Source organism: Acanthisitta chloris, unplaced genomic scaffold (genome assembly GCF_000695815.1).
Source record: "Acanthisitta chloris isolate BGI_N310 unplaced genomic scaffold, ASM69581v1 scaffold20308, whole genome shotgun sequence".
NCBI lineage: Eukaryota > Metazoa > Chordata > Aves > Passeriformes > Acanthisittidae > Acanthisitta > Acanthisitta chloris.
Genome location: NW_008687072.1, coordinates 73,117 through 98,259, shown reverse-complemented (window position 1 = coordinate 98,259; position 25,143 = coordinate 73,117). Strand labels below are relative to the sequence as shown.

General features: G+C 39.0%; 1 protein-coding gene across 1 annotated transcript in view; it reads right to left on the bottom strand.

The window, feature by feature from the left end:
• Positions 1-20,312: 20,312 nt before the first annotated feature.
• The window catches only part of NFIB (nuclear factor I/B), a 69,506-nt gene continuing 64,675 nt past the window's right edge, over positions 20,313-25,143 (bottom strand). The window contains exon 10 of the mRNA XM_009080459.1: positions 20,313-21,459. Coding sequence (XP_009078707.1) covers positions 21,330-21,459 — 130 coding nt within the window. The 3' untranslated portion in view covers positions 20,313-21,329. The remainder of the gene's footprint in view (positions 21,460-25,143) is intronic.

The window sequence follows — 25,143 nt, the reverse complement described above, 5'->3', positions numbered from 1 at the left end:
GAATATGTAGTGACAGCCTCTGGCAGGTTGGGTCAGCCTTCAACTCACTGCACACAGAGAGAATTGCAATTACTCACATTCTCTGTGATGTTAAAACATGGGCAGCCATTAGAATTTGTGCCATTGGACACAGCTTAAAAGAGGAAAAAGTTAATTTCTTCCTTTATCCCTAGAAATAAAAAAAAAGCCTCTCTCTTTCATGCTGACCAGAAAGTGTGAGGCAACTGATCAATTCAGCTGGTGCAGAAGCTTTGCATAACCGCTGCATATCTACAGTCTGCCTGTACGAAGACTACAGTCTTCGTATCTCTGTAATGAAACGGCACAACTTGCTGCTCCCTCTTCCCTCCAAGTAGCTTACTTGCACAGCTGCACTAATGTCTGCCTGTGTCTACTGTTCCACTTCAAGGAATAATTCAGAGATTTTCCCTTGCTGCCACTGAGCTAGAGCCTTTTCAAAGGAAACTGTCATGCATCTTGTTTTGGAAGTTTACAGGACAAGAGTTATTTCACAGTCCTTGTGGAAACGACCCCACAATCTTAGCCCTCAGGTCCAGCCAGTTCCACTATGGTCTGTATCAGACTCCTGATGAAAAGGATGTGGACATAGTTCCTGTGTTAGCCCATATCCCAGGAGCTGAATCAAGGTTTGGGCTAAGTTAAACAGGGTAATCTATGCATATGAAATACATGGCAATGCTGCAGTTCAGTTAGAATTCATTTACCAGTATTTTTTCCTCTTCTGTATAGTCTTTCCAGATTTCAGCTGAAAACAAAATGCGGAAGACCACAAAACAAGAATCATTCTTGTAGTAGTTGTACCCCAAAGGAAAAGACATTCTTGAAAATCCCCCAAGCAATCTGAACCTTGTGAGAGTCCCAGGTGAAAGTATTCAACAAACCTAATAAATACAAATATTTTTCTGTATTGAAATAAAGGTCCCAAAACTTATGCCCCTCCCGAGTACTGCCATCAAGAAGCTCATCATTTCCTCCATGATTTCATTCAAAGAAGTCATTTCACATCGAAAACAAATTTGCCAGTAGCAGAAGGAATTTGGTATAAGTTGTTCTACAAATCAGTATCAACTGTGGTTATAAAAACTTTTTGTACAAGTCAAGGTGTTGGTATGGGGTTGCCTCTGTGGAAGAGTTTGGTGTGCTCTTTGCTAAACACAGATGGCTCCAACAGCCCCACCACAGGATACAGATGAACCCATCAGCCAAGATGGTGTTACCTTGTAGGAAACATATTTAAGAATGAGCAAAAAGAAACTGCACAGGCCATGAGCAATGAAGGAAAAAAGGAGTGAGGAATGAGGGAAAACAGCCTGAGGAATGGACCTGTGGATAGCAAGGTCAGAGAAGGATATAGAGGAAGAGCTGGAGCAGAGATTCCCCTGCAGCTCCTGGAGGAGACCACACTGGAGCAGTAATTTCCTTGTAGCCCATGAAGAGGACACCAACAGAGTAGATGGCCACACTGCTGCCCATGGATCAAGTGCTTATTTCCTGAAGGACTACTGTGTGAGATACCCCACTCTAGAGCAGGGGAAGAGCAAGGAAGGAGCATCAGAGGGGAGCAGTTATGGACAGATTGTAATCCCCAATTCCTCATCCTCCTCTGCTACTTGGAGAACGACTAAGTTGTAGCATATGGGAATGAAGGATATGGGAATGAAACAGTGAAGTTGCACTTTGGAAAAATGGGGAGGTGAAGAGAAGATGTTTAACTTTTGTCTTTGTTTTTTTTCCCCCTCATCCAACTCTAATTTTAATCAGCAACAAATCAAGTTAATTTTCCACACACCAAGTATATTTTGCTTGTGAGGGCAATTTTTAAGTAACCTTCCTGTCTTTATCTAAATTCACCAGCTTTTTCATCTTATTTTCTCTCTCCAATGCTTTTGAGGACAAGCAGTGAGAGAGCAGCTGGGTACGGATCTGGCAGCCAGCCAAGATCAACACACCGCAGACACAAAAGGAGATATTCTGGTTTCAAGAAAGTTGAAAGCAAAAAATGACACAACCTTCAGGTCAGCAAGGAGTGATTTTGTACAGCCAGATCTGGTTCTGCTAAAGAACATGTGAACAAGCTCTGGAAGGACCCATAGTGAGCAGCCACACACAAAGAGCTCACCTGCACAAACTTCACCTAAAGTGTGGATTTTCTGATGGGGAAAGGAAAACCAAAACCAAAACATATTTTTTAGTTAAAATAAGCCCATATAGAGTCAAGGAAAGACTTCCTTGCTCTCTCAGTAGATTACTGAAAAAAACAAACTTTAAATAGTAAATTGAAATTTACAATAAAAACTGATGGAGCCTCTGAAGCAGAAAAAAAATTTTTAAACTGACTTTATTTTGCAAGTGAAAGATACAGTTCAATCTTCATCAAACCATTTAGTTTCAGAACTGAGAATTTTTTTATTTGGGCATAGAGTAAAACAGTCTAGAAAATAATTCCTGCTTCTATTACTCCTACCACAACCATGTTAACCTACTTCTTTGTACTTTCTTATCAGTAACTCAGTCCTCAGCAGTAACACAGAAAGATAGCAGAAGGAATTAAAACATTACATGTCCACAAACAGACATCAGCCAAAGGTGCTAAGTAACACAGTATGGCAGCAGTCTGGTTTGAAATCCACTCATGACAGTTACTTAATTTTGTCTTGTTTTGATATGAATAAAATTTTCACATTTGCTCGAAGAACAGCTTCAAGAAAAGAGTTATATTTTGCTTGAAGACAATGGTTGGAGAATCTGCCGTCTCTTTTGGCTGTTTATTAGTAATACTGATCTTTTTTTAAAATGTCTATTATTTTCTATTTAAATTGTCCAGCTTCAGCTTATAGGCATTCTCCTACTCTTGTTTCTCTTGTATATTCAATAAAGAAACCAGGCCAAGAACTCCAAATTTCACACAACAATGCTTTTTCCTGAATTCCAAGTGTATCAAGTACTTCTTCCTCCAGCATGCTGGAGATTTCTTGCTTTAGAAGTTTACCTTTGAACTACTACGTGACAACCATGTTGCTTTCATTATCATTGCAGACACATGTAAAAGCTACAGTACTACCACTCATAGGGCAGGTAAAAGGACTTACTCAACCCTCTATCCTATGTTATTTCAGCTGACTAGTCTGCCCTTTACATATATGAAAGCCATTTCAAGGCCATTGATGCTATAATGTTCATTATTTCTTGTCTTGAATATATGCTGTGGTTTAGCCCCTTGGTTTGCTTGTTCTGATTTGTTTACCGAAACATTTTGCTCTTATTTTCAGCCTCCTTTATAACATTATACTCTCAATGAGTTTGCAGATGCCTCCAAGGTGGTGGGTATGTGGATTTCTGGAGGGTTAGAAGGCTCTACAGAGGAACCTAGACAGGCTAGACCAATGGGCTGAGGCCATGAGTTTAAATAAGGCCAAGTGCTAGGTTCTGCCCTCGAGTCAAAACAACCCCATGCAAAATCACTTGGCTTGGAGAAGAGCATCCGGAAAGTTGCTCAGCAGAAGAGGACCTCGTGGTGCTGGCTGACAGCCAGCTGAATAGCAGCCAGCAGTGTGCCCAGGTGGCCAAGAAAGCCAATGGCATCCTGGCTTATATCAGAAACAGATTGGCTAGCAGAACTAGGGGAGTGATTCTCCCCCTGTACTTGGTACTGGTGAGGCCACACCTTGAGCACAGTGTTCAGTTTGAGCCCTTCATGACAAGTAGTACATTGAGGTCCTGAAGTAAGTCCAGAGAAGGGGAACAGAGCTGGTGAGGGGTCTGGAGCACAAGACTTAGGAGGAACAGCTGAGGGAGCTGAGGGTGTTTAGCCCGGACAAAAGGAGGCTGAGATTTTATTGTCATCTACAACTACCTGAAGGGAGGTTGTGGTGACATGAGGTTCAATCTCTTTTTCCAAGCAGCTAGTGGTAAGACAAAGGGAAATGGACTCAAGTTGCACTAGGATTGGTTCAGTTTGGATATTAGGAAAAATCTCTTCACTGAAGGAGTGGTTAAACATTGGAATAGGCTCTCCAGGGAAGTGCTGGAGTAAGCATCCTTGAAAGTGTTCAAAAAACTAGTAGATGTGGTAGTTCGTAAGATTTAGTGGACATGTTGGTATTGTATTGAAGGTTGAACTTGATGATCTTGGAAGTCTTTTCCAACCTTGCTTATTCTATGATTCTATGGTTAAATTGTCTGGATTTTTTTCAGGTTTCTTTTCAGTTCTCATTACTCTTTATGATGCAATCATTTTTCAACCTACCAAACTACCCATTCAAAATGTAACACTTTTTGAGGCTCTTGGAACTGCCTTAGTGCTTTCTATTTATTAATATATGTCACAGAGTCATAGAATGGTTTGGGTTGGAACAGACATTATATATCATCTAGTTCAAATCTCATATTTATGTATTTGCAGATAGAAATACCTTTTTACTCTCTCTGGGGACCCCTTTCTGGCCCTATGTGTGCTTTGCAAATAGTGTTCTTCTTCCTCGGTAGAGAACTGATAAGCATGTTGGCATCCTGATGACATACGGGGACTTTTTTACTGCCTCTTTACAAATAGGAACGTCTGTAATGAAGCACTTCTCTGGGATCATTCTGTCTTTTCAGCATTATTATGAAATTTTTGCTCTTCATAGTTAGTTAATAAATGGTTTCAACTGCCTCAAGAAATCATAAGACTATACAGATATTCTTCTGCCTTTATCTCTTTTTTTTTCTCCCTTTCATGTTCTTGTTTTGTTTGGGTGGTTTTCAGTTTTGATTTGTTTTGGTTTTGTTGTTGTGGTTGTGGCATTTTGAGGTTTTTTTGAAACAAATTCTAATTCAGAAGACATGTCAGATTCTTCTTTTTCCTTTTGAAAGGATTGAAATCCTACAATTATTCACAATAGTGCTCAAGTCAGAAAGAAGTAAAATAAGTCTTGCAAGGTGATTGCAAAAGCAGTTGTCAAATACAATTAAATTTCTTACAATTTTGAGCTGGATAGGTTAGTTGATGTCTAAGAAAAAAGGCATGACCAGTCAGTATACACCTAATCAGAGGACAAATATATTGTAAATGCTGAAGGTAACAAAACATACAGTAAATATGGGGATACTAGTTGCTACAGTAACAGAAGCTGCAACTCATGTTAGACATATTAATAGCAAGAGATGAGGTATCACATGGCTCTGAACACATCATCTGCACAAAATTATAATTTCACTAATTCCGGACTTTGTGCATCATACAAATCCCCTCACAGAAATGGTATAGATGCTTGGCAGACTGAAGAATGGCAGCAATTTGTTCAATAGTGACTAAAGCCAGTTCTTTGTTATTTTCAGAAGATGCTTGGGGTTTCTGTCCTGTCCTTTTTGACCTAGACACCAACTTCCATCTAGCAGGTGGGTTGTTCCTCATGCAGTTTTTGATGGTAAAACAACAGAATAACATCCAGCAAGATCAACATGAGCACTTTCCCTGCTATCCGTGGTGTCTGCAAATGGCAAATCAGGCCATAACCCAGCAGTACATTCCTGCCTTTTATTGACAGCAGTTCATATTGTCACCTTGCAGCATTTGCTCTGCAGCCTTGCTCAGTAGGTCACCTCTGCTGGGCTCTTGGAACAGCTGTTCAACTGCAACATGCAACACCACTATGTGGGACATTTGTTTTAGTTTTAAGTTGATTCACATTTGCTTGTGATCTGCTATTGCCATACAGACATACATCTCTTCAGCGTTTTTGTTCTGATGACTTTCAGTGAAGCCGTACTCTAGAGAATGTTTTTCATGAAACAGAGATACAATAAATGAGCAAAGACTTTCACCCAGGTTCTGAATATGTAATGAAAAATGGAAACAGAACAATGATGATCATGCAAATTTTGCGAAGGAACAATAACTAGTACCAGGAGCCAAGGCAAACCAGTGAATATTCTCATTCTTTGCAAGGTTTCTGACTTGCAAGAAAACTTTGACTGTAGAGAAAGTGATTTTCATTCCTTCATTCAAGCTAGAAAACTTCAGGTTGAAGAATTTGAGATCCATTAAAATTTTTGATGTAGTCAAGTGACTTTCATGTGGAGAAAAATCTCTAATCACCTACCGCAGGCGGAGTGAAAACAACCTGTGTTAGAAGCCTATAAAATCAGTTTCTTACAAAAATGTGGATTGAGTTTGTAATAGTAGTTCCTTACTGATATTAATATGAACACTCAGAAACCTCAGTGAAGCCCAGGGGCTTAAATTTCCATAAGCTAAATAAGACACCATACAACAAAGTGCTGCTATCTTATTTGACTGTGTAGAAACCAAGTTAGAGGAAGGTTAAAGTCTAATTCTTCCACCTTTCTGTCTCCATCGGCCTTCATTCTGAAAATTGTAGATGAGAATCATCATTTAACAGACTGTGTTGAGAGTACTCACAGTTAAGCTGTTGGTGACATACATAAAATCCTTTTAAAATTGTGATGTTGTTTGTTAGCCCCAATTCACCAAAATAAATGTGCTAAGTGCACAATTGTATGTAACTTCTGGTGTTTCATGCCCCATTGACTGAAGACTCTCCAAACAACCAGCATAGAGGAAGATGGGGGACAAGTGGCTGGTGGTGAGGTGGTACTGACTGCTTATAGGTGCTCCACTCCTCTCAAGGAGCTCCAAAGACACTTGAGTCCTTGTGGCAGCTCAGGAAGGTATGATTTGGTGCCAAATCCATCTGAAATTTTCTGCTTGCTACCAAATTATCTGTTTGTGTATTCCTAGTCCTAAACCACATACCTGCACAGAAATGGAATAAAGGAAAGGCAAGTCAAAATTTTTTTTACAGTCAATGCAACCCACAGCAATACAAACATCAGAACACCAGGTAATTTAGAAATCCTAAATTTTACCTGCAAATCAACTGGAAAGTTCAGTCTGTTGCTCTCTGAACACAGCCTTGAAATTATAGTGATTTCAAGTGGTGTTTTTGTTTAGGAAACAACATTAAAAATTGTTGAGTCTATGAACTTTATAACCACAAGCAGCTGCTCTGTGCTTTACTAAGCTATTGATAATGATTGTGGATTGACCCATGCCCTTTAGGAAGTGGCTGGTTTTTACTTCTTTTTTTACAGCAGATTTTCAATTTAGCACAAATATCTCTGCACTGTATGGGTGTCATCAGTGTGCCTGAATAGTGGCACACAAGACCAAGGGTAAAGGATTAAGTTTTGGAGTCATTAGACAGAATGGAGGGAGGCAGTAGAAATTAAGCTCTTCCTTATGGACTGCTTTTAATATTTCTGTCTTTAATCTCCTGTAGAGTCTGTGATACAGCAGCTGGGACCTACTGCAGTGCTGCACATATCAGCATCTACTGGCAAGCTTTATGCCAAGCACAGAGTACAATCTGGTCTTGGGGCAGGTTCATGTCCTCAGCTCAGATGTCCCTGCTCTCTCAGCCTGGGACTTGACCAAAGCACAGAGCCTCTGAGGCACTGCCCATCCAAAGGAACAGGGAGTGAATCCATCCCTGAAGCTGCTTCAAGGTGCAATTAATTTGAAACATTCCCTTTCCATACCAGTCCTTCCTTCAATTTTGTAGCTCCTTCCCAATCCACAATTTCACTGTTAAATGCTAGACATCATTCAGAATCTAAATTTTGTCTTATAATATGCTTACCTTGTAGGAATTTTCCCCTTGCTGGATACTTTCAGACAGGATCTCCAGATACGGGACCATTGCTCCAGACCTAACAAGGCCTTCAGAAAGGTTTTGTCTACCAGGATTTGTCAATCATCTTTGCAAAGTCTTTCTCCCTTTCACCACAACTCTGGAGCAATGACATAGAAGTGAAATTGCTTCTGCTTACAGCCCTACAACCCCCTTGATTGTTTCTATAGGAGAAAGTACCAGAGACCCCAGCAACCACAGATGCAGCTACCATAGACCCTCAGCTTTCATTTACTTATTTTAGTGGTCGCTGCTCAAAACTGGAGTTGAGTGCAGCCAAGGCAGAACACATACCTTCATCTGAAGATGTAAGTCTGAGACAACTGAACCCAGCAGGTCCCACCTTCCCCTGAGACATCAAGTCAACCAAGTTTATGCCAGGCCCAGAGAGGGGCTCCTGACACTGTGGCACCATGACATGGCCACTCCCCACAGAAATGATGCCACTGGTGGTGAAAGAGAGGGCAGGCTTGCCCTTGCAGGTGCCCTTGGTGCCCTGTTCACCCTCTGCTGCTCACTGGGATGGGAAGGGATCCTCTGAGAGCTCCTGTTCACCCATTGTATGCCACCTCCCTCTCTGGGGCAGAGTGATTCAACTCCACCACCTGTCAGGAGGGACAAGGAGGACACATGGCAGAAGGGAAGCATTACGGGAACTGCCATTCTGATTAATATCAGGCTGAGACAGTGGTGGATGGTAAGTAAGGAGCCTGAGCAAATGAAGAAGGGTAAAGGCAGAAAAGGGTAGGGTGTTCACTAAGCATGCTGGGGAAGAACATTGGGAGCCCATAGTAAGACCAGGACAAGGCTTGCAGCAGGAGTTGAGTTGTTTGTGAAGCCAGTTGTGAGTCTAGATGCATCAACTGTCTGTCTCTTCAGTCTCTAGCACCTTGGGAACAAAAGGTTTTGATGTCTCACAGTGAGATGCTGTACGCAACCAAATTTCCTCCCTGAGCGCAGGACAAGGCTCTTTCTTTTAATTTCTTACCCTAATACCATCTTCCTGGGACCCTTTACACAACTATAAAAATGCGAAGTGAATTAATTTATAATTTTACATGACAGCAGGGTTTCTGTTCTTCACATTGTGCCTTGCACGAAATATGAAATACCTGAACAGAAGGCTTATAAGTCTAAAAAGCACCTGGGAGAATTCTCACATATTTCATTAAAAACATAATGGTGCAACGGGAAAACTAGCTACTAGAAGGCCATCATTGTACCACTCACTTTATCTTCCTTGTTCCACTTCTTTACAGGAGTGTTCCAAGGACTCCCAGGGCTTCTCAAGACCACCAATTGAAAGCCTAAAGGAAAACACCATCCACAGCACATACTGTCAGAGCTTTCTCTTGCTATACCAAACCAAGTTTGCCAACATCCTCTGGTTCTCACTGCCATCTGATCCTGAGCAGAGCGAGCCTGGCGGCTAATGGGAAGTCATATTTGTGTGATGCTAACATAACATGCCCAGAAGGCACTACGTGAAGAAGGTCTAATAGGTGGCCATCTGATTGCAGCTACTTTTGCTTGACCTGCTTAACTCACTTTGACATCTCCAAAGTGCCTTTAGACTCATCCTGAGTCCATATATTAATATTTCTAACTTGTGCAAGCTCTGAGTCTTGGCTCATCACAATATATAAGGCACAGCTAGGGCTCAAATGCTGGTCAAGGAAGTTGTGTTGATAGGAAGGTCTGCTCCAGAAGCCAGGCTTATAGAAAAATGTACTTGGCACATTGGAATTTTATGAATTACCCAAAAATCCAAGTTCTTTTGAGCATTACTTTTTTTTTTAACTCATCTAATTTCTCAGTCTATGTTTACTTGGTTTTGTGTTCTTTCAAAACCATGTCTTTTTTTCCCTTGTCTGTGTGTTCACAATTTATTTTAACAATACAGGGGACCATTTGAGGGGTTTTGTTTACTTTTTTGAGGGAAAATTTTTCTAAAGCAGAAAAACCTATAAATGAAAGCCATCAACTGGCTGGAAAGGCATTGTGACATCTTAATAAATCTTTAGAGGGAGAAAACAGTGTCAGATATTTTTCTTCAAGTATTCAAGAACACGGTATTCTTATAAATGGCTGTAAGTGAGAAAGCACTGAACATAAAGATGAGCAGGAGCAGTGTGAGGAGAAAGTAAGAAAAAAAATCTTTGCTACGAATTTGAAGCCTTGAATAATACACCAGAGTACTCAGTGCAAAGATAAACTGGTGCATGAAACAAGGAGCTGTGTCAGAGCCTGAATAATATACAATATTAGTAAAATATCTTCATACTTACTTTCATAGGCTCAGCAGGGAAGCTGATGGAATCATGTAATCACAGATACTTCTTTTTGATTTCATAGTGAAGATTGGTTTGGCTGACTGGCTTAGAAAAGCAATGCTCATGTCACTGTAGAACATAGGCAGGCTACTGTGTGCAAAACCACACTGTGAATGCAAGGTCAGTGCTCTGAGAAATAATCAGTGTATTTGTGTCTGCATGGTAATACAGCTAGTTCATTAATAATCTTGACCTATTTTTAATCCCAATAATTTCATTTAATACCAATGTATGACATGTCAAATTCTGTGGCACCAGGCAGGCACAAGTGCATCTCATGCGCTGTATCTCAGTGGCTGTAACTCCAGACACAAAACCTGGAGGTTTGTACTTACATTTGTGTTTATGTGGTGTAGACAAGCTATACAACTTCACAGACAGTTCTGCATAATTTACAGAAATTAATCAGAAGTTCCTCACTATGCTGATGCTTACTCTGATGCTGAGCTCTGTCATGCTCATTACTCACCAAAAAAACCTTTAAAAAGCTTGATGACTTGGGGAGGCATCATGTTATATTTAGTTCATTTTCATGTTACTGAGTGTATTTTATGGGTATTGTGAAGTGTGTCCTCCTCTCCTGTTCAAAACCAAAACAAACTAGTATACATTAGATATTTCAGGTATTACATACAAAGTGAATTTTCATATCACATTATTTTAAAAGGAGGGGGCAGGTACAGGTGGACATCAAACTATCTAAAAAAACCCCACCACCAACAACAACAAAACATAAAACTTTATCTTTGTATTCATGTGTTCATGAAACAGAAAAAAGCACTCAACTTCTAACAGATTTTACAGAGCCAAGTTTGCTGGTCTGCAAAACAAATCCACCATAAGTAACACTGACATTTTTCAATGTACTTCAGCAGAAAAAATACATTTAGTGAAATGCTTCAATCTCAAATAATTTTGGAGAGAAGTGTTTTACAACCAGAATTATATCTGAAAAATGTTTAAGTACTAAAGGCCCCACTTACCCTTGGGTGACCTCATTGCATTCAGTGGCATTTCAGTGCTCTAGCTGGGGGCACCATTTGTTTCTTGAAACATCAGCAATTATCTGATCAGAGAGTTTTTGAAAATTGAATAGACAGCTGCTTAAAATTGATATGGTTCCAGCTTCATAGTGCTGCAGTGCTTGACTTGTCAGTTACGGGGTGATATGTCTTTTATCCCTCCCCCAGTCCTGTTGTGTATCAGACTTGCTTGCTTGTCTGCCCACAGCAATGTGTGCTGGTTTTGGCAGCTGCAGTGCATCTAAATATAGTCAATGGAGACCATTGTTTTAGTAGTGAGCATCAGCTTAGCAAGCAGAAACAGTTATGTTCTGCTTTGAACACCTCCTTTCACTCTAAGGCACTTGCCTTAGGGGGAAAAAAAACAAAAACAAGCAACAAAAAATACATATGTTAAGAATGAAAAATACACATTTACATAAATTAAGGTGCCTTGACGGCAATATAGGCCATTTTTAATAATCCCTATTAAAAATCAATTGAAGAATTTCTTTCTACTCCAGTAGCAACAGTCAACCTTCTGAGGAGCAAGTTCCCCATCCCCCTCCTTCTTTTTATTAAGCATCAGGTTCTGTTTAGGTACCATATAACAGCATGCACAGAGGCCAACTGCAAGTCAAGCCTGATATGAAGGACCGGTGATGTTCTCAACAGGTCTCTTTTTTATTTTATGTTTTATATTAAACAAGTATTGTCCTGTAACTTTATTCACTCCATTCTTTGTCTGGAGAACATGCTGATACTCTGGACAGAGTAAGAAAATTGGACCAGGATACTACAAAATGGTCGATGCTACAAAAGGCAAATTGAGTTCAAGACATACTTGAATCCTTGCATGGCTTTGGTCAGATCATTACAGCTCTCAGCAGCTCAGTCAATCAGCGTTTGTGGGAAGTGGCCTTTGTAACAGTGCCTGATCTCATGCCAATAAGGACCTTAAAGAAACTATCAGTAGATATTCCTTGAGTACTATGTGCAGTTCTGGGCCCTTCAGTTCAGGAGGGATATTGAGGTGCTGGAGCAGGTCCAGAGAAGAGCAACAAGGCTGGTGAAGGGACTCGAGCCCAAGTGCTATGAGGAGAGGCTGAGGGAGTTGGGATTGTTTAGCCTGGAGAAGAAGAGGCTCAGTGGAGACCATATCACCCTCTACAACTCCCTGAAAGGAGGTTGTGATCAGGTGGGGGTTGGTCTCTTCTCCCAGGCAACCAGCAGTAGGACAAGACTGCACAGACTCAAGCTCTGCCAGGGGAGATTTAGGTTGGATATTAGGAAGAGATTTTTTACAGAGAGAGTAGTCAAGCATTGGAATAGGCTGCCTGGGGAGGTGAAACCCTACAAGTTTTCAAGATGAGACTGGATGTGGCACTTAGTGCCATGGTCTAGTAACCACAGTAGGGTTGGACCCGATGATCCTTGAGGTCTCTTCCAACCCAGCTGATTCTATGATTCTATGATTCTATGATTCTATGATAAAGATGTACTTAACAAACAGAAGTAGGATAGCTCTTCTAATGAAGACCTTTGTTAGGTCCTGCTTACATCTGTCCAAATTTGACGATGCCAACAGTTTGCCTTAATTGCTTCCCATTGTTAAGTGTCAGGGGACATAGTTCTGCCATTTCTGAGGGTGACATATATAACCTATCTATAAAACAATCCTGTAGCTATCTTACCAGAAAGACTTTAAGCTGCTTCTCTCTTATGTGAAGATATGATCAAGGGCATGAGAGTCCTTTGGATAGCAACAATGAGCTTTTTTCCCTCCAGTAGAGACCAAATTTTGTTCACTCCTGAGCATTCATTAACCTTCTTGTGTTCATAGACACTCCTGGTGTCTCAAGATACTGGCAGTTAAACAATCCCAGTGTCCCCTAGTAGCCAGTGCTTTCAAACCCAAAGAAAGAAATGACCATGGGCCCAGGCTCACAACTAAGAAGCCAAGACTGTGTTTGCTATCAACTTTACCCAGTAAGCCAGAAGGTGATTGAGCAGCAGTTATACAAATTTAGGTCAGTAACCAGAATAGAAATTAAATATAAGACTCAAGAAAACCCACGCCACACATGGCTAAGATGAATTTAAGAGCTTTATTTAATGACTTAAGCAGAATAAGCCTGTGAGGTGGCACTGCACATTTCTACCTTGGTGCTTGTGCATGTGCTTGCATCTGGTGTCAATAGTTGTGTTCTTCTTCAATCATAAATGTTAAGCTCATTGTAAAATACATAAAAATAACAATATACTTATTAAAAAAATTATTGACTATTTCTTTCCAAAAATCTAGTAAATGGGATGGCAGAAAGGCCTGAACCAGGAGCTTTCCCCTCCTCAGCATGTCCTCACCGTGAAGTTGCAAGTCACGGCCTTTACACTCTCTCCTTCCTGCTCCTTCTGTCCTGGTGTTTTTGGGCACTTCAGGGCACATCTTGAGCACAGCATTGCAGCCTGAGCTATGGCACTGGTGGTGTAAATAAATGCAGGCAGCTGCCCTTCTATGTTCTGAACTATTGCCTCTGTGCCACTGTACAGCTGGCATGCATGAAGTGGGGAATCAAAGTCACATGGGACTACTGCAGGATTGTGGTGGGCTGTACATAGCAGCATGCTGCTTTGCAGCAGGCTGAGGAGTGGCTGAAGAAGTATGGCATTTTCTTATCAGAAAAGGGAGGCAGGAATGAATTTTAATTGTTTTCTGTTTTGGAGCTTTAGACATGGAACCTGAAGTTCTTAATATAGTTTTCAAATCATGCCCAAATGACATCACTCAAGGAAACCATAGCAGGATAAATTGTTTGAATTTCCTAAATTTTCATGCCTGACAATTTGCTTTGGAGAGACACACATACAACAAAGGGCCTTTCACTGGCCCTACTAAAAACTTAGGACATTTAATAAACAAATGGTTTTTGTGTAAACAAACCAGTAGGGAAAAATAACAAATCATTTAACATTTTTCACACTATTGGTTGAAAGTGGAAAAAGTTTGTGCTCTAGAACCTGCAGAATATTTTTATCTATGTGGATGGAGAGTTGTTTAACTTCACTGTGGGACAAAAATTGATCACTTATATATAACCCAGTTTAAGTCTTCACAATGTTATCCCACCAGTCTTGTCTTCACTGTATTCATGGTTGCTACAGGTTTATGGAATCTTACTGGTCTAAGAAGAAAACCACCTATTTCCAGGAACATGAGCTGAATTAAACATCCCATGCGTACATCTAATTCACACTTAGGAAAAATAATTCTTCTTTTGTAGATTTGAACATCCTTCACCCAAAACAAAAGTTTCTGGATTCAGGAAGAATTTTGGAAAGATTGGATCTTACTGTCTTTATTCAATGAAAATGTTATCATGAAGGCAGTTAAGAAATGAAAGACTGACTCTCACAAATCAATAACACCGAAATAAAACAGAGGTCTTCCACCATTCTGCTCTCATGCTGAATCTCACATCACAGGAGAAGCAGTTCAGATCACCTTTATAATTACTAGGGTTGGTAAAATATGAGGATGAAAATGAATTATAAGATTTAAATTGAGCTGATTTTCTGATTGTTCTGGTTCTCCTCCTTTTTCAGTGTAACTGCTAAACTGAAATGTGTGCAAACAAGTATGTTAAATCTAAACTAAGTATACAAAGAACTCCATAAGTTGTGCTATGCTATCAGGGTACAAGGTTTAAGGTTAGTTTCTAAGATATTACTAATTATGACTCTTGGAGACAGAAAAGGAAACATAGGACCAGGGTCTGTAGCATAGCTCATTTTTATTGTTTAAACAGTTTTTGCATAGGAAATATATCCGCTTCCAGTAATTGACTGCAGTATGAGCAGCTGCTAGCAGTATAGGCTGGATATAACAGTAACAATCACATTAAGTCAAGCTTGATTTACACCAGTTTAAAACTTGTGGCAGTTGAGTTCATTTGTAATCTTAAAAAAAAAAAGTACCAAAAAGAACATTATTATCCTCCAACCAGGCACAATAAAAACCTTTGTTAACACTCAGGCTAAAAACAGGTCTGATGCCAGAGGGCCCTAACTCCAAAATTAAGTAGCTGTACTGTAATGCATCCTACTAGTGAAGGTTCATTACACAAAGACTGTGCATGCACCTTCTTTTTAATTAAAATGTAACCTTCAGGATTTATGGCCTACAGTATGGGGAAAAATGCCAAAAGTTTTAAAATGGATCAACCCTGGTATGTAGCTAGCAAGCAATAACTGACTACTTGTCACCTACAGTTGTACTAAATGTATCTAAAGAAACACACAGCCCCACAAAAGTTGCTCGCAGAGAAATATCATTGAGATGGGGTGCCTCTTCCCAGCTTACTAGAAGTTCTATATGATATAAGCACAAATTAACAGCTTGATGAAGACATAATCTAATGCAGCTCTTGAGAAGCCTATGCCTGGGATTGAGGAACCCCTCACATTCTACAATGTTGTAGAGATTATTTTTGAGAAAATGTTATCTGAAACATATTTACAACTGAACTCAACAGAGACTGTGAAATTGAACAGGCACTGCTCATTTGTATGAGTTTTTTGGTAAACATTTTGCTGGTTTTTGTTTCTTTCTCATTTTGCATCAACTTCTATCAGTCCATGCAACTTCAATGCCCTCAATGAAGAATGCATAATAAACCATACTTCTTAAAAAACTTCCTTCTGCATATAGAGATACATTTGCCACATCAGTCCCTGTAGCACAGTTTTCAAAACCATTCTGTCAAAAATACAGTAATACAAAGACTGGCTTTAGTGTCACTAGCTCACACTGCTCTCTATTTATTTAGGCCACCTTTTGTTTTACTGTTACCGTATCATGCAATAAAAGTATCAAAGGCTTATTCTAGGATATCATGATGCTAGTGGCACTGAAGCCCTTTTCACAAATTCAACATACATCTGAATTGCAACACACAGATATTTCTAAAGAGTACTAACTAGTGAACCCTTTTATCATAAAAAAAAAACCAACCAAACAAATAACTACTTACAACCATTGAAGAAAAAATTGCAACAAAAAATGTAAAAATTGACCGTCTCCAACTTGTCCCCTTTACTATTGACAATGTGACCAACAGAGCTGTGGCATGGAAACAGTACAAAGAGTTGTCATGGCAATAAGTTTGGCTGATGCAAAGGTCATTGTGCAGGGTTAAAGGGCAAAATCAGTGGTCCATGTTATCCTCCAACTGCAGTGCTCCACCACACCCACACAATTTTGAGGAATTAGAAGAAACTGGGGAACTAGCAGAAAGTGCAAATAAGGAGGCAGTTTTCAGCTCCTTCAGCATGGAGTAGAACAATCAGCTTTGAGCTTTTCCTGTTTGACTTGATTAGCTGGCATATGATTTTACTTTCTTTTTTTTTAGTTCAGTTTTCTATAGAAACCCAATTAAAAAATCCAGGAGCATGCAGCTGGTTAATGTTAACAAAAGACCTTGAAAGGATCATGTGAACTATTGTGGATGTCATGCTTGGGGCCTTACTGCCAGCAACATTAGTGTTTTTTCATTAAAAGTGAATACTGTACGCTGAACATGGGATAACTTTCTGCAGCCTTCATAATCTCACACAGTACATATAATTTAGATTTAGGTACAGAACAAACTCTGGTGCCACAGATGTCCTTGTGCAATCTCTTTCATGAAGTCCTTATGAAGCTACAAGTTGCAAATCCAAAATTCTGCTCCCTGAGGACACAGCTGTGTGAGACTTAAGTACTGTTTCAGCTCTCTGCCTATCCTGAATTGCTCTGTGAACCTAATCTTAAATACCATCATGTAACAATCACAAAAACTTTTGCTAAAGGCCATATATACTAATAAAAAGACAGTGGTGCTTCCAACATTTTGAAATGCTCTGAAAACCAACTTTTCCAATACTAAATACAACAAAATAACCTTCATAAAATATAACTTTTCTCCATTTACAATTTTAAAGGATTAGTAACCTATGCTTTTCAAGCACAGGAATCTGCGAAATAACTCCTAACATGGACAGATTTTTTTTTTAATACATAAATTAAGAAACTGGAGAGTTTTAACTCAAGTCCAGTTTCCAAAGAAAGAATATTCTTGTTTAAAAATGGAAATGCATTTCCATTATAATTGTTAAAAAGTTAGCTTTACAAACAAGGGTATTTTAATTAAAAAAAAATTCTTAACAAAACTATACAGTGTACAAATTACTGTCTACAAGGTAGGCGGTTCATTCAGAAGATCCTCCTTTCTTCTTGCTACTTGCAGCTTCAGAAATTCATTCACATATTTTCAATGGAGCTGCCCACCTGAATATCACCCCACACCTATATTGCTATAATTAATATTTTTGCCATGTCTTTATGTACAGTTTCCTTCACTGCCTTTTTTTTTCCTAGTCAAGCCTCAAGCGTTCATGTCACTCCAGGGGAAACACACTTCAGTGGCACAGCCATGAGGCCAGGGCTGCAAAGCAACTTAATAAAGGCAGAACAGTGCACATAGAACGGGGTGGCTCAATTTAGTCAGAATACACTTCCTGGTGAAGGAGGAGGCCAGAGACTGGATTTGAGTTCTCAATCTTATCTTAATCTTTTAACTGCTGAGCTTAAAAAAAACCCAAACAACAAAACCAACCTAAAAACAAGCATACAATAAATGAAAAGTTCATTATCTTCCAAACAGGCTTTTCTATTAAAGAGGCAAGTGTCAAAACCACACAGTTGCTGAATAACTCAATTTCTTGACATGGAAGGAAGGAGTTTACTTTTTAAAAAATTGCATCTGAAAGCTCAATTACTTTCATACAAGAGGTCAGAGATTAAAAAAAAAAAAAAGCTCTGTAAGGGCAGCCATCTTCCTGCAAGGGCAACCATCATTCTGTCTATTGCATGTCAAAGCCTGAACTTGTTCCAGTTTTGTCCTGATGTGCTATTAAAATTTTTCGGGGAACACCTTGCTAATGGTACTAATCATGGATGTCCCCCCAGTACAACTCTGTGCTCTCAAACTGCTCTGTCTCACTATCACGAGTAAAGACGAACACATTGTTTTACCAGGCCACAGCCTTTTTGTGTACTCTGGTTTGGTCTAGTACACTTTGTCATGTGCATAGCAAACAAATTCACTTACTGTGTGACAAGAGCAACATAATCTATTTTTTGGTGTCTTTTCTTTTTCTTTACTTTCTCTCTTTTTTTTTTTTTTCAGTTTAGGTACATCTAACAGATCTCTTTTTTCTCTACAACCCCTGTCTCTGTAGGCCCTGCCAACACACACATCTCCACCTGGAGACATGGGAATGTGCCACCACTACTGCTCTTAGCCACTGCACACTGGCTAGGACCAGGTGGGACTGACTGTGGTGTGCTCCTGACCAGTGGGTCACTGGGGTGGTTGCTGCTGGAGCTGTACCTCTGGGACTGCTCCAGGGTAGGAAAACCTCCAAATGCAGAGACAACTGCAAAGGGAGGAATTTCCCCACCAGGGCATCCCACATCCACATGTCTATACTCTGCTTGTGCCCTAATAAAAGGATGTGCTTTAAAGAAAAATTCATCCTATGCTGAGTCATACATTGCAAAGATCCCTGATGTAAAAGAGGCCTCCAGCGTTCGGCCCCACTACTCATCTGCAAAATGTGATTTTACTGGAAATATGTTTTTATTTCCAACGCAGTCTAATTCCATGTATTAAGAAACTCCTTCCTCACCACAGCCCAGAGCTCTCCATCTGATCTGCTGTATGTGAAGACTCTGCAAACTTCTGACACAGCCCGAGCTGGCCGAAAATTGTAATTCAGGTGCTGTGAATTAACCAGCTGGTGGAAGGGGGGATAAAAAAAATGTTTTGATGTAAAGCTGATAAAAAAGGAGTATTTGCCACTCAGGCAGGCAAAGGGAGGCAAATTCACTGTATGAGCAACTCCAGAGTCAACTGGAGTCAGTGAAATTATGCCAGCAAAGATTTTGGCCCTGCACATGCATTTTCTATACAAAGCAAGTGTTTCTGTCATTCTGAACTAACAACATTTTCTAACATGAACATTTGAGGATGCAGTATCTTTGCCAGAATGGAAAAGTCTTCATCTCACTGTGGGTCTTGATCTCTTTCTCTGTCTGTCTCTCTTTCTCTTTCCCAAGAAAAATAAAAAGTAAAACAATTTCCTCAAGTCAAGTCTGCCTCCAACAGAATTCATTATTTATTTTTTTTAATCCAGAAATGATTTCAGCTTGCACCCCAGGTGGGAAGTTAAAAAGAGGGAACCGATTTGAAAGTTTGTCACAGTAGGCAGAACAGTCGCTTTGCAGCCCTTGCCTGGCTAAGGGTGCACTGCTTCACAGCTACACTGTAAAGTGTTAAAAATCCTCCCCACCCACCCCAGAATATATATATATGTATGTATAAAAAAAAATCCCCTGTCCACCTCTCAGTACAGAAAAGGACCTCATCACACTGCAAAAATAGCAGTACCCACTTTGGTCAATTAAAACAAACAAAAAAAGCATACATTATTCTTTTTTTCTTTTTTTTTTTTTTTTAAATCTGAGTACTTACCTATAATAACCAATACAGCTAAAAGCACTACCTACATAGGCAAAACTTGGTATTGCATAATTCGTATAAATTTGTATCCCCTCCCCCCAATATTAATTGGAAGATGAAAAACATGAAAGGTTAATAGAAAAAACACCAAAATACTGAAAATATTGCTGGTCGATTACAATTCTTAAGCGGCAACTATACACAGCCATGATATGCTCTATAAATGTGAGATAAAGGTAAAACTGTCTAAAAAATCCATGATGTCACACATTTTTCGCATCTGGAGTACAAAATATTTTGTCATAAAAATGGTAAAGATTTAAAATTATAATAAATGCAGCAAAACAAGTGTAGTGATGTCAATTTTTTTGTAGTTTTTTTTTCTTTTTTTTTTTTTTCCATTTTTTAGATTTCAAGGCAAGGCACGTAATGTGGACATTATATCTTCGTGCAAATTAGGATTACTGGAAAGAGTATTTTAAATTTTTAAAGAGACATAGAGGCAAAATGTCTGCCCATGCACATAATATGTCTGTCAATATGTGAAAATTGTTGAACAAGGCTAACTTCTGAAAGCACCATGCAAGTTTACAGCACCCTGTAATGAGACTTACATTAAGAGTGCATTATTTAAATACAACATATCCCCATCCTGGTATTACCAGTTTGTAAACGGTAAGCTTTGCCCTTGTGACATGGATTTGCCTATGTCTTTGTCTCTATGATGTAGATTTTACAGAAACATGTAAACCCTATGGGTTCTTGATGCAACAAGTAACTTTAAATAAATAAATCCTACCCCTCTATGGAGGCAGCAGCTAAACCAACATAAGTGCTGTGTTTCCATTGATTTATTTCTCTCAAGGACATGATTTGTCTTGATTTAATGCCTTTTAATGCCCTCAAAAACTGAGGGGAAAAATAAGTTTGTTCAAAGTAATTTTAATTCTATTTTTAATCCCCTCAATTTAGAGTCCAAGGGCTGAAGGACTTATAGTGATGACCCCTTAGATATGATTTTTAAATTGCACTTGCCTCTGTAAGTGTTTCTTTAGTGGGGAAAACGTCACTTTTTTCCATTTTTTTTTACTGTTGCATGAGAAGATAACACTTTTACCTACTTAGAGGCATTTCTTCCATAGAGCCTGTGTGTTCATACTGGTTGAAAACTTCAAACTGCATAACACACTAGAAAAGGCTGAATTAAGGGCCAAAGTTTAATAAATCCATACTGATAACTAAAGGCTAGAGAGCTTATTTTTAAAACATTTAGAAATCAGAGTGTTGAGAAAATGTCTGGCTCACGGCCCTTGTCCTCTTGCAGCTCTGCTGCTGCTTCTTAGCCTTTGTTTTGTGAGATAACCAGGAATAGTGATCCCATGCGTAAACAACAAGAATACTAAACCAATAGAACTAGCTTATCATGCAAATATTAAGGCATCTAGAAAGTCAGTTAAAATATATTGTCGGAGACAGAACATCTATTTCCCAGCGGACTTCATATAACAAAGGCTACTTAGCAGGAGCTGCATTCTACCCATCAGTGAAATATCATCGACCCTTTGTATATCATTTCAGTTTCAACCATAAGGGAATTAGTGATTGTAAGAGCTGCAATTGCTGGTCTATTTTTTCTTCTTTCTTCAGTTTCTTTTCTCATCCTGTCTTCTTTTTTCTTTTTTTTTTAAGTTTGATTTTAATTTTGACTTTTTTTTCCCTTCAGTTGCTTGTTTCTGCTTGAAGGAAAGGCTCTCCAATTATGTTCAAACCATAATTTGGGACATTTGTCGGCAGGATCGGTGTCCTATTTGATACTTGAAAAGGAACCAAGCTAGCCCAGGTACCAGGACTGTGGAAAACGGGAAAGAGATAAGGAGAGAGAAAAAGAGAGAGGGAAAAAAAACAAAAACAAAAACAAAAACATAAATTAAACATGTACACAATGAATTTGAATCAGGGTTGAGCCAATATTCATTATTAATAGCACTATTTAAGATAAAATTGGAAACCAAATTTTTGAATATTACTTGAGATTCCATGTCACAGTTTTATTTGTGATAGTATGAGTTATTTGAACAGCAAATAACTGTGTTGAACTCAGTTGCAAGTCATATTACTCCTGTGTTACTAAGTGGCCTGTTTGTTTACGTAAGCCCCTCAAAATTTCAGACAAAAATATATGGAGCAGACATAACTAAACCGTACAAGTGACACTATACAGCTCAACAGATGTTATTTAAGAGCTGGTGAAATACTCTACCGCATACATGCTTTCTCTTTTCAAGAATACAATATAGATTCAGTGTGATTCCCTACTCTTTTACAACCCAGCAGTTTATCTTGTGTCCATCCATGGTGGACCTCTGATGTATACAGATCCCCATGAAAACAGAGGACTTTTAATATTCAAAAAACTTCTTTCTTTAGAGATTTTCCCCCAAAGTTGTCAGTGTCTAAGGAACACCTGGTAACACAGGACCCAAACACTTGCAGACAAGGGTAATCATGAGTCAAGGGTAGTAGTGAGTATCATGAATTTTTCAACAAACCAGAAAGAATATTTTCTTAAAGATAATTCAACGATGCAGGAGCTTAAGTCATCATTTCAAAAGCAATCTGTCACTAAGGAGCAGAAGTCCCAATAGCACTCACATATTCACTGGGCACCAACCAGTAGTAGGAACGGTTCCCAACAGTATTTGAAAGACAGATACTCAAATTCAGGCCTCAGCTGCTGCTATTCAGTATCCAGCACAGACCCTGAGCAGCCTTTTCGTTAGATGTGATTCTGGTAACCCAGAAAGCCAGCCCAAACCATACTACACTATATGATTCTATGACTTTAGAGAAAATCTTGTCACATTTATCCTGAAGAAAAATCACACCATGGCAGCAATTACTGCCAAAGAACTAACATCAAAACTGGACACATGGCATGCAAACACATCCTTCATTTAGTTCATTGTATCTTCATTTCATTGTATCAACTTTTTCTCCACATCAGGTCTTTCCACAAACTTAACCGCTTACTCGAGAATACATATTGACATTAGACTGATGAGCTTCATGAGTATACATCTGAAGACTAAACCCTCTAACAGGTTTTGTGGAGGATGAATGTTGGAAGTTTCTTTACTTCTATCTCTGATCACTTTTCTGCACCACTATCTCCCTGGATAAGCCGATGCAGTTCTGTGGCATTGGGTGTAAAAACCAAAATGGAACCTTTTTATCTATTTTAAATGTGTAAGAAATAACTACATTTGGCAGATTTTTGTGATCCTTTCAGTTGCTGCCAAATAAACATCAAAGAAAGTGGTCAACTTATTTTGTGAAATCCAGGGAATATATTCGTCAAGACTTTTATATTAAAACTAATGCAAGCAGCTTCTGTCACTTACTGTTTCATACTATTTCCCTCTCTAACCTTCTTAATTTACTTTTTTGACTTGTAACAATTCATTTCAGGTGCTCTGTTTTACACACACACAAAAGTGGAAATAATTCCTGACCTGCTTGTCTCAATGGTGTTCATACTCTGAAGGGAGTATGACTAACTTTATTTTATCATGAATATACAAGAAATATGAATATCTTGATATTTTCAATGCCTGAAGTACAAATATTATGCAACAGAGTATGTTGGAGTTCTGTTTCTTGCACTTGGATATATTCTTGAAGAACATCTAAAAATATGCAGCATTTTAACCCCTTCTGAAATTAAAAAAATTTGCTGTTCTCAATATAAGATCAGCTAATATGTTTAACTAAAAAATTTTTCTTGCTTTTTGTTATTTGTTTTCACTCTATGGGCTATTATACATACACACACACAAAAAAAATCTGTTGTTGGAGGATACAAAACCCTTTTAAAATTTAAAAGTCACAAGTACATCACAAATTTGGAAGCACTCTACAAAGATTTAAACCCAGTTATGCATGATAGATTTTTCCAATATGATCTGATGGAAAGATTCTGTTTGAAAAAAAAAAACAAACCACTATCAGAATCTCATTTAGGAGGTTTAATTGTTTCAACCTATTCTTCATCTTCCTTCACAATTTGTCATAAAATGCATCTTTAGTTCCTTCCTCTTTGGATTGCAGTGATGTTAAGAAGTAAATTCTGAAATAACAGACACAAAGCAAATTGCTTCCAAGTACAGGGATTTGTAAAAGTAGGAACAAGTAATAAAAAATTAAAATAAAAGAGTCAGGATGATTTGCTAGCTTGGGATCTGTCTAAATATATGTTTTACAGTGCACAGTTCTTTGCTGTCCTGCTACATGGGATTTACAGTGTTTAGAGACTTTAAAGAAAATAGAACACTAACTAAAAGAATGTAAATTTTGTTTGAGGTCAACATAGTATTTAAACAATTTCTGTGGCAAAGGCTAAACACACAGGCTTCAGGTTATCTTTCTGAAGATTTACAGTGCACTTCAGTGGCTGGACACATACATATGTGATTTTTGCTTTGTTTTAAAATTGCCAACCTCCTAATGACTCTAGTGGGTGAAGGAAATGAGTCAGTGCTGATTAAAAACAAATTACTATTTGTCACAGCTTTTTTTTCTCCTACATAAGAGACAGATATCATGATTTTTTCTTTTTGTGGAAAGTACTCAATAAAAGTTGCAGTAAGTGACTAATAGGATTGTTATTGCCATATGACCTACAAATTTAATATATGTGTTTGTTTAAACCTTTCAAGCCTCCCACCTTATGACCATGACAAAAATGTGGACTGCAACAAATTCATCAGTACTGCTTATGAATCCTGAGGGAGTAATAAATCTTCTATGTTAACACTGTGCATATCCCACAGGAGTTTTGAAGTCCCTTGTAGAGCTCACACTGAGCATCCTGCCAGAGACAGTGGTGCAGGCAGCAGAGCACCTGTGGGACTGGGACAGCCACATGCAATCTGCCTGCAGCGCTGGAAGAGCCACCACTCCCATACCCCTGGAGATGGCTGAAGTCCTGGTCTAAACACACCCAACGGGCAGAGCCTGGCTGTGCTGGCATCTGGGAAGAATAGGCCATGCCCTCTGTTGCTGGCTCTTCCTAAGGCATGATCTTTGAGGCTTGATGAGTTCTGGTTATATTTTAGAAAATATCATTATCATACTGCAGTTTGATGTAACTCCATCTCAGGCCACCTCAGTCCTGGTACCATTGCTTACTGCAGACAAAGGAAGAAACCTGAATGAAAGCTTATGAGAATAAACCTCGTCACAGTGCAGAGGTCTGAGAATAGCCATGACAAAATGAATAACCAAAACCACAACAGAGGCTCTGCTAAGCTGCATGCATATGGCTGTCTGTCCAACATTCCCACATATCCCCCTTGTGTATATGGCAAATTTAGTTGAACTTTCAGCTACCCTATGAGCCACAGCACTCCAACAGGCAGACAAGCCAGACATAGCCCAAAAGAGCAGGGTCCTCTTGTCAGCTTTCTCAGGCCCACTCTGACTGGAACTCTATGAGTATTGCAAAGTTTAGCTTCTGCTACGGAAACCATCCACG